At 40.7% G+C, this 11,055-nt stretch overlaps 1 protein-coding gene across 2 annotated transcripts in view; it reads right to left on the reverse strand.

The window, feature by feature from the left end:
• Positions 1-11,055, reverse strand: part of csmd2 (CUB and Sushi multiple domains 2) — a 262,154-nt gene that overhangs the window by 77,203 nt on the left and 173,896 nt on the right. For both annotated transcript variants that reach the window (XM_005728850.1, XM_013909751.1), the window contains 4 exons: positions 5,945-6,147; positions 5,561-5,752; positions 3,975-4,113; positions 3,568-3,755 (listed from right to left, as the gene is read on the reverse strand). In XM_005728850.1, coding sequence (XP_005728907.1) covers positions 3,568-3,755; positions 3,975-4,113; positions 5,561-5,752; positions 5,945-6,147 — 722 coding nt within the window. The remainder of the gene's footprint in view (positions 1-3,567; positions 3,756-3,974; positions 4,114-5,560; positions 5,753-5,944; positions 6,148-11,055) is intronic.

The raw sequence follows: 11,055 nt of genomic DNA on the forward strand, positions 1-11,055 counted from the left end.
TCCCTGCATCCAGCTGTAGCCGTGATACTGGAACAGAAGCTGTTTTCTGCCTAAGGTTACTGATACACTTGGATTTCGAACTTCCCTTCCTCCTTTGTGGGTGCGTTTGCTTTCACCCCCGCCCCACCGTTTCCTGCAACTCTGTGCTTTCCTCTGTCAGTAAATATATCTCACTGACTGACTGCCACTTTTCTCTCTAGCCCTTGACGGTGGCCTCTCATCTGTGGCTGCTGGGGTATGTATGGCTGTGGAGAAAGACAGGCAGCTGATTGAGAGTGGCATGGCTCTGGCCCAAGGTCTGCTGACTGCACATAACCGCCTCTCAACCAACGCTTCGCTGTGCAGTCAACTAGAGAAGACAATGCACATACGCAAGCTTTCTTTGTCGAAGACACACACACACACCTACACTCGTACCCTGCCAAACTTCACTTGCACAAAACCTGCAACCGACCACACACATCAATCATCACTTCTGAGATCATAAGAAAGATGTCTTGCTCAATTTACCATCGCATTGTTCTCAGGTGGAAAATGTACACGTGAGTGGAGGCCTGTCAATTTGTCACACTTCACACCTTTACTGCTAAAATAAACACGGGGGGGAAAAATGCCCAAAGCAATTTAATTCAATCTTAAAACCCAGTCCACTTTCCCAGCAAACTTTAATATTTGATGACTTACACCCAGCGTAGGAAGGTGAGTCAACTGTTTTCTCATTAGGGAAATTTCAACTGACACTTGAGTGTCTGACAGAATATATGTTCAAGAACCTGAGCTGCGTCAAAGGAGCTAGCTGAGTGCAAACTTTAAACAGGGAACACTGTAACAATGTTCATATAGCAGAAGCATTTCTTAAAAAAGGTTCACTGGGAGGTCAACAAAAAAAGACTAACCCACATTAAAATGAGTCCCAGAGCTGACAAAAAATGTAACATTCTTCTTGTATTTTATTGCTTCACTGAATAATCAAAGCATGACACCTTTATATTTGAAGAATTTTTGGCATCCTATCATCTTGCACTTAAAGATTTATATTTCGCATTGTACACCAAGTACTTTAAAAAAGTTTCTTCATTTCCATTTAATACTTGTACAGCTGCTGTTATTGTGTATATATATATTTATATTTCTTCATACATTCTTATATATTTCTATATTGTGTATTTTGTTGTACAGTTATTTTATTTTCAACTTTAATTTATATATTTTATCTTATTCTTTCCCAGTTAAATTTACCCTTCATTCTAATTTGTGTTGTACAGTTATTCCATTTTTAACTTTAATTTTTATATTTTATTTTATTTTATTCCTTCCTAGTTAAATTTACCCTTTTTAATTTTCATATTTATTTCCCATCTTATTCATAGCCTTTTCTTTTATCTTTAGGTCACGAGCAGTTGTATAAGCATTTCACTGCATATCGTACTGTGTATGACTGTGTATGTGACAAATAAAATTTGAATTTGATTTGATTTGAAGTACATGGTGTATTAGATCAAATTTCTAATTCATTGATGACAAAATTAGACACACAGGAAATAAATGTTGAATTTCTAAGCTGAAAGTTGGGGAACTAATCACATCACAGAGTGCTAGGGCCAGGTATGTCTGCTGACTGCCACTACCTGTTCTAAACAAGGGTTATTTAGCCATGAACCTTGTTTTGATATGTCATGAAAAGAAATATATATATTGGTGGTGAAAACATCTTTCAACGATAAGAAAGATGTCAGCTAGGACACCCTGCCCTCACCCTCGACAAAAATACCCCAAGCTTTTGGGGCTGAAGGGTAAAAATGATGGACATGAAAAGAGACAGCGGAGCTGTGATAGATATAGTAGGCATTAGGAAAGGGCTGGCCCTTGGCACAAGCTGGTCTGTAAATAAAATGAGCTGATTTAACAAGCCTTGACCCTGATTTACAGATGTGAGTGAAGATGTGAGAAACGCATCGTCTGTTTTTTCCATTTTATTGTTGTGTTTTTAAAGGAGACATTTAGTGGTAAATTGCAAGAGAGCCCAAGATTTGATGAAGGTGTTGGATTAGAGAAATAATGTGCATGTTTTTGTGTGTAAATGTTCTTGTCTGTGTCTTGTGAGTGTCATTTAAATGTGGCTCAGGTATGGAAAGCCTTTGAGTCCACATATTTCCCTGGAGAGCCAATGTGAAAAGCGTAAAAGACCTAATCAAAGGATGCCTGAGACAAGAAAACAGAAAGACATAAAGACTGCTCAGTGAAAAGGCTGACAGCACCTCGGGCGCATTTTGTAATACAATTTTCAGGGCCGGGTTGACCAAATGCCGGATCGGGCCAACTCGTCGACGTGCTGTCTTCTCACCAACCAGACCCGAACTCGCAGCCAAACGCGCTTTTGTGCCATGTTGTTTGTCTGAAACCGAGGAGGTAATTTATGTATTATTTGGTTATGGTTCATTAGTGTGGAGAATTGGAAGTGGGGCGAGGGAGTTTTTCGAAGCCACACACTGGGTCCATCTGCTCTACCAGATTGGCCATACAATATCACACACTGCAGTGAATGTTGCTGGGAGTGAGTTAAGGGGTAGACTCTGTAACGCTGTCTTGCTGAAACATTGTTTCTCACTTCATTTAGGGACAGTTTGCCAATGAGTTGGAGGGCTGCGGCGCATAAACAGGTAGAGTTCTCAAATCAGTCGACTGCTTGTACATCAAATCCTATCTGAGCACGAGCCAAGAAACGGGAAGCTTTGGGGTCAATGTGGAATTGGTTAAGTGTCTGATACCTTAAACAACTCTAATTGAGGTAGGGAGATTTAGGAAGATTTAACACTGCTCTCTCAAGCAAAACCCCTAACATAGATGCTGTGTCTAATTTAGAGCTTCCGTCAGCATCCGTGTATTTGCTAGGAAGTGAGGTAGTCCCCTACAAGGCTGAAACAAAAATGCAGAACAAACAGATGTGCAACACAATCCTTAAACCAAGTGGCCCTCTGTGACCACTCGTGAACAGATACATTTGGGTCCCCTGAACAATGTGCTGCGGTCAACCGTGCTTAGACATGAGACAACAAAATGCTGTTTGCTCCAATCTATCAGAGGCCCTTAGTGCAGCTGCACTGATCACGAGCCGACAGTTGTTTGTTTTCAGAATTCCTGCTAGGAGGCGCACGTTAATAATGACACCCAATCAGACCATAGCAGAAACAGGGAGGTTGCGATCAGGATGCTGCAGCGCAGACAACCCATTCTTTCACTGGAGAATGTTTTCACACTGGTAATCGTATCCGCTCTGGACTACACTGAAGGGAAAGTTAAAAAGAAACAATCTGCAAGGTCGATAAGCAGCAGAGGGCAAATGCACTCTCTCTGTGCCAGAGGAAGAATTTTAAAATGTGAACTGTTCGGGGGATAAAGCTGCGCAACCTTCTTGAAATCTGCTGTTTTGTTCACAATTATAAGATGCTGGATGTGGAAAAAAAGAAGCCAAAATGAACACTTTAATTCTAATGGAAATGCAAAAAAGCGTCACTGTTTTTTATCCAATTAACCAAATACTGCATTGCTTTAAGAAAAGACATGTACCTGTGTACTGCAGCACAAATCCATTGCTGCTGAGAGAGGCGTCGCTGCGGAAAGCCAAGAAGAGCGTGTTGGAGCTGCTCTCAATGCGATCGGGAACATCTGTGCCATAAAAGCTACCCAACAAGGGGCTGAGGGAGTCCGGTCCATCATAGATGTGCAAGAAGTCATAACTTGGCTCCAAGCTGAACCTGGTTGAAGAGAATAACATTAAAAATATAATCACATAACTGCTGCTTAGATAGGCTGCGAGTAAGGTAACATAGCTTTACTAGGATGACTTTGAAAATAAAATGTGAAAAGTGGAAAAGGTTAAAAGATCAACTGAAGCATAAATCCCCCCCTCTGTTGAAAAGTCAAAACATATGCGTTGACATTTTTTTCCTTTTTCTTTTCTACTGAATGCTTACTGGTTGAAGGTCAGAGAGATGACATAGTCCTGTGTGACAGTAACTGTCCAGTCACACTCTCGTCCGTGAGGATACGGTTCAGGATAGTCTGGAGACAGAATCAGCCCACTAGGACCTGTCAGGTTCCCGCCACATGGAGCTATGACAAGGAAGAAATCTATTACAGTTCACTGCAGTCGAGGAGCAAACAGCAGTGGCATCTGGACAGCAACTGAACTGCTATCAAACAACAGAGCTGATCTCAGTTTATCTTAAGATGCTGGAATCTTTTATTTTTCATTGCATAGATGTGTGTTTCATTTTGTTTGAGAACTCACTGATAAGTGTTCTTCTTAGCATTTATTGTTGGGTAAGACCAACACATTTCTAGTATGAGCCTCCATCATCCCAGTTAAAAATAAATAAACAACAAATATGATCAAAACAGAGGACACACAATTGTATGGTGTATACTGCAAGTGAACCTCAAATAAACTATATATAGATTACAACTACATGATGCTGCCAAACAAAAAGAGTTTATATAAGTGAGGAAAATATGCAATGTTTAAGCTGGAAGATGGATGAATCAGAAGTCCTATTAAGTAATTAAAATAGCCTGCAGGAAACAACCCAACAGTAAATCTTCTTTAAGCCTTTTGGACTTTGATAGCCTGGATCTATATAATGTTTTTTCCCTGCGATTGTGCTGATGGCTGATTATAGCCAAAAAGAGTTTGTTGTTCTCAAAATAAATGCTTATCAGTGAGTATTGGGATTGTGTTTGATCACCAAGTGTCCCTACGCTTTGGAATCTGACAAACTGCTAACTTTAAATTTTTATTTTTCTAATGTTTTGCACAAGCAAAGTGACAACTTATAATGAAAATCAATTTGAAAAACAAACGAAAAACTTACTGGTCAAAAATTGCCCTAAAACAACACAGCTACATAGCTGTAAGAACCTCAGCTCGTACTCCATGTGCTGTGCAGCTTCCCCACAGGACGTTGGAGCAGCAGTTGATTGATCTAACTGAAACCTAGCTAATGCACACAGATGTTCTCTTACCTCATTCTCACCTGTGTCAGAAGTGTCCGATTGTTCGCCAAAAATGATCTAATTAAGCTAAGCGCTAATTAAATAAGGCAGCTAATCACAAGCTCTTAATTGCTATTGTTAATGACTTCACACTGTTTAGCAGAGAACCACGTGCGATAATATATTAACACAAAGACTGTACAAAGAGTGTAGGTCTGACTGAGAGGTCTGTGTTGTTATTGAGGAACAGGATAATCAGATCTCTCTGTCTGCCACAGTGACTTCAGTAAATGTCGAGGGAACATGGCAATCAGGTTTGCCACTTAAGATTCACTTAAGGAGTCTGTTAAGTAATCGAGTTAGGAATCTGTATTCTCTACCTGTTCTACAAAAGTCAGGCCAGTAAGAGGAGATATACAGTAGACTGTATTAGGCAGGCGGCAGGAAATAATACGACTATAATAAAATACGAGGAGCCTCAGTCTTAGCACTTGCACAGCAGTAGTAAAGCTGTGATCCTCATCCATACAGGCTTTCGTAATACGGATGGGGTTATGTTGTAGAGTACCTGTGCATGTAGGAGGATCTGGCTGCCAGAAGAAGCGACCATTGATTTCAGTGCAGGTGATCCTGTTGGCCCCCTGCAGGATGTAACCCGGATCACACTGAAACACCACATGGTCTCCGGGTTCCCTGCTGTCGCCACCGCGGGTCCCATTAGTAGGCATGCCTGGGTCATTGCAGGAGGTTGCAGTAGACACTGAAGGAGCAAAGAAAGGCTCAGTGAGTGAAAGAGCATTTAATGGCGCACGATTAGAAGATGAAAAGAGGGTATTATTGTCATCTCCTGCAGTGAAATGTGTGAGAGCTGAAACTGGTCCCACCCAGTCATGTTCATTTAACTTTCCCATCACTTCCTATCATCCTTCCCCCCCCTCTCTCTCTCTCTCACCAGAAAACTGAAGAGCGAAGCCTTGTTTGCTGGTGAAGAAGTCTGTGGTGAACTGCAGGTTGATAGTGTTAAAGGTGCTGTGGACATCTTGGGGCAGCACTGAGCCACTTAGCTCCCTCAGCAGGACACCTCCATCCTGGGGCCCATCCCAGATCCGAAGCACATCATGGACCTCTTCCGTGTGGAAAACCAGGAAATGAAGACTGAAAAACAAAAACCCAAAAAAACAAACAAAAAAAAAAAAAACAGACTTCAGAGGCACTGACAGTTGATGGATGAGTCTTTGTGATGAAATTAATGGAAAGCAACCTCAGACAAAAAAAAATACACAAAACACCTCTGAAAAAAAGAAGAAGAAAACCCTTATATGTTACAACCCACATGTCCTTCTGATGGAGGGAAGACAAGAAAGGACTGCAATCGTTTTTCAATACATATTAAGAAAAAATTACCCCTATGATAAAGCAACAGGTATAACGTCCGCATTTTCTAAAATGCAATGATGCGTCTGAAGACGACCAGGAGAAATAAACGGATTACCTCAAACCGTATATGTTAAAGAATCAAATTACAACAGGTAATGTGATTAAAGGAGGCAATGACAATAGAGGAAAGACAAAAACACAGTTAAGGTCAAGTGTAAACGAGGGAAACAAATAACTTTTTAAAGTGAATCACCGACGCCGGATCCAGAGCATTCAAGGGATGTTCCACAATGTCAGTCAAACAGATACATCTGCCACAGCATTTAATAGTTTCAGTCTAGACATCAGAAAGATGATGCTGTCAAAATATCTACCCTTCACTTTGGCTTAGACAGCTGTCAGCCAGCTGGTGGTCCGATGGATGTGAAAAGCACTATAGCGTGCGGTACGTTTGTGCCTGTTTGTAAGTGCGGTAGCCTCGACTGTGCCGTGATTCATAATGACGCATAGTTTGCAGTGACTGCGTGTACGTTAGATTTTGGACAATCTGTGGAGGAGTAAAAGGGCACAAAGTAGTGCAAGCTAGATCAGATGGCATTTGTTGACTTTGCAGCTTTACCCTGCAAGAGAGACTCAAACATGTATTTATGATCATTTAAATTGTTGCTTTGATTTTTTCTTCTCTCGCTCTGAAACACACTGCTGTCTGGCAAGCCTTCAAAATAGGTGACTATAAAGTAATGAGGATGTGCTAAACTGTTGTGCTGACACAGAATAAAAGCATTTATCGCACAGTTTATTTGTCTTCTAATGCGCTGCAGCAATAGAAACACAGTCTCTAATGTTGCTTCAAGCGCACTACTTATACAAATTCACCGATACACCTTCAATAAGAGCTCGGATGTGCACAGGCCAGAGGCTACCCGCACATGTGCCGTTTGTGTTTATTTGTGTGTGGATTTTGTATTGGTGCAAATTAAATATCAGAAAAAACTAAATTGTGGTGCAAAACTTTAGCGGGAAATTAACTTGAAAATCCACCAGAAAAAACAACTTTATGCTAATTCTCTAACAAACATTTTGGACCGAGGCAAATTCCTGACACTTCCCCTCATGTTTCAATAATTATAGCATTAATGCAAAGCAAACAGCTGCATTCTGAAGTTAAAGTTATTGGAATATAATGCTTATGCTGCACTTAAGTTCATTTGATTTAAAGAAAACAATTTGTAGAGCTGTGTATATTTCTATTTCTGTTTTGTGAAGAATCTTACGCGAGCTTTAAATTTCTATAAATTTTACCAGTGCTCACTTTTTAAAGAAAAAAAAAATCTGTGACTTGAATGGTAATCTGTTTCCCAGTATCCTGTGAATGCTGGGGATTCATGTGCTTTTACTATTCTCATGGCTTTACACACAGACCCACACAGAGCCTTGAGGTATAGATGATGCAGAGGAGAAACAGCAACCCACTGATATGTCGGGTTTAGCAACAAGTTCCCACCGTTTCTGCATAATTGGTGTCAGACTCCGATTCCCATACTGTCTGATGTGTGAGCAGCAGCCAGAGGCTACCCGCACAATGTGCCGTGTGTGTCTGTGTGTGTGTGTGTGGATACTGTACGTAACCTACTTGACAAGTGCTGTCGCAATGCTTGTGAAAGAAGTGCACATAAAACAAACATGTGCAGACAGGCAGACCAGTAAATACTCACATAAATGAACACCGATAGCTATTTTAAAGGACACGCAGCATTACATAGTCTTACATAAGCTTTGATGCTTTTTACACAGATACGAACACACGGACGTAAACCTGCTACATTTATCAGGCGCACTGGAGCCTTTGTGAGTAATGTGATATAATACTCTCGGATTAAAATGCTATAAATCCTGATGCACATGTCACTTATTTTTACACCACTGTCTGCTAACGGTAAAAACACTTATTGTTGGCATGGCTCTTAGAAAATTGTGAGTTTCTTCTCCTAAATATACCACTCTAATCTATCACTAAAGTTATAAACTTTAGCGATAGAATTTCTGAGATTTTTCTCAGAATCTGCTAAAGGATCATAATATGCCTCGATGCTGAATAGTGAAAAGTAAAGTTGCACAAGGATTTTTCACTGGCAAATCCTAGTTAAGAGCTTCTTTTTGTTTGTGACCTTCATCAGAACTTTTGGGCTTAGCACCACACATGAATAAATATTGGTATGGCATCACATTCACAACACAACCTTTCCTATGATAAGAAACTGGAATCAATATCGTTCCTTCTCATGGTATTCATTTCCCTGCTAATCTCTCTGCTGCTAAAATGCTAATATTACAAATGCATAGATGAGACATCTTTACATTTTTTCTGTTTCTGTTAGAGTCAAACCTTTACAATTTTTATTAACGCTAAACAAAAAAAGAAAGAAGAAAAAAAAGACCTCTTTAGGCTGCTGCCACTGCAAACAAACGTCTGATGAAACAGATCTCAAACTTTCAGTGGTTTGAATCAAAACGTGGGTGTAAGTGTGACCTTTTTTTTAAAATCAACTCCTGCTGAAGAGCACTTGAGCAGGACAATTGACTCTGAAGTGCAGCAGCACAAGAAAGCGACTCTCCTTGACAGCTCACAGGTGTAAGTAAGCAAACCTTTTGCACATGCCACAATTGCGATGATCTACTGAAGCATTTCTCACATGACCCCAAGCGTCATTATATTTGTAGTAGTTCGAGTGTTGCTCTGCTAATGTTCCGCATGCTGACTATTCCCTTCACTTTAAGCAAACAAAGACTGTGTTCAAAGGTCTCCATCCTGGTCATGTACGTGCCTCTGGCAGTTAGATGCTTGTTATGCAAATGCTGTTATGAAACCCTCAGGTACTATGATCCACTTACGCTCCACCTCCCCATACTTTAGACAGGAGATGCTGAAATGTTTCACTGAATTTGCCAGATTGAATAAATGAATAAAACCAAAAAAATATTTTTTCTTCAAATATATGTATGGGCATCTGCCTTCTTGTTCTTGTGTGTGTGTACTGAGACAATATTGATTTTGTGCTTGAGCATAATGGTTTTTTTGGGAGTGGGGGATTTGCCTAATCCAGAATGTCAGAATCAAGCACAAGTCACGTGTTGGACCGACTCACGTGTAGAAGAATCTCATGCCTTAAGTCAACCAAGCTGTTTAATAGCATTGTGCTCGATTTCCAGATGTGTGTGTTAAATAAAAGAAGGAATGGTGTGTGGAAAGACAGAGGTGTAATGAAACAAGGAGCAAACACAAGATTAATGTTAATCATTGCTGGGTTGCTGGAAGAAGAGAATACTAGCAGGAGAATAAGAAGTTGATGGCAAGCAAAGGAAGCTCTGGATATAAGGATGAGCAGTTGAATTGATAGGATGGACGTTGGGGTGCATGTCGGGATAACTGGTTTCTTTTATAGAGCATCTGAATACCGCATCTTTTTTTCTGAGTCGGGAATGAACACTCACATGTGAGGGATGCGAAGAGAGTGACATCTAGAATACAGAAGGAGAGTAAGAGTCCTGCAGGACGATTGTAAGAACACATGCTGACATTAGAGCTCTCAGAAGAACACGCGCAAGACCATTGAGAATGTACTCGTCTTTTAAAGAACCAATCCTCCTGGCAAGCATTTTTCTTTGACTATTCCCTGATTTATTTATTTTTTCAGAGGGACCAGGACCAGGAAGACAAATGTTACTTTCCAACTAGGAAGCAAGCCTCCCCACTTAACTCAAGTACTTTGCGGGGGTTGGGGCGGGAGTGAGGTACAAGAAAGATGAATGAAGCAACATATTGAGAAAAGTGGGTATTACAGTTTATCTCGCTAAGGAAAAGGAAATTTGGATCTCTGCGTGCAGTTAACGTTTTGTGGAATCACAGGGAACCATGTTTTGAAGTTTACGGTGAGGGGTCTCCTTTTACACTCAGTCCCCTCTTAGCAAGATAAAATGGTTCAATCAAGTGTCAGAGGAATCGCCGCGAGGAGACGAGATGGAGAAGAGAAGGATGGAAGAGATTTCTTAGGTCTCTTTTGATTCTTCCTTAACTATTTTGTATTCATATGATAGAAATAGAGAGTGTCGAGAATCTCTCATATGAATACAAAACAGTCTAGCTGCAATCAAAAGTCCTGTGGGGAGTCTTCAGAGTAGGTGCATGCGTGCATGAAGATGATAAATAAGTAAGTATGTGCGGATGTGTATGGATATGTGTGGTGTGAAGGGAATGACAAAGAAAAGAGATGTAGAGCGAACACACTCCTGCAACTCTTTTTTAAAACTAATTGAGAGCGTGTGTATAAAGCAAATGTCACAGTGAAAGCTAACTTCATCAATAAGTGTAAATGTGGCCTCTGTGGGACTGTCCCTGTGGGATCATTCATCAGGATGGAGACGCATTTATACAGCAGGCTTTAAAAAAGACGGAACAAACGAGACAGTGCGGTCGGCATCTCTTCGCCGGCTGGACACCTGAAAAACTCTGTGGTCACGGCGATCTTTGTCCAGTTCATTTACTGTGAGGCACATGATGTAATAGCATGTAAGCAGTGTTATCATGCAGAAGAAAGTAAGGTTGCAATTATTCTCAGGCAGGAAAAGGTGTGAAAGACATTGGAAAATGAATCAGTGAGATAAAAGCAGAGGCTGAAGACCCCCCCC

The sequence above is a fragment of the Pundamilia nyererei genome, unplaced genomic scaffold (genome assembly GCF_000239375.1).
Source record: "Pundamilia nyererei isolate P.nyererei 1_Seehausen unplaced genomic scaffold, PunNye1.0 scaffold00030, whole genome shotgun sequence".
Taxonomy (NCBI): domain Eukaryota; kingdom Metazoa; phylum Chordata; class Actinopteri; order Cichliformes; family Cichlidae; genus Pundamilia; species Pundamilia nyererei.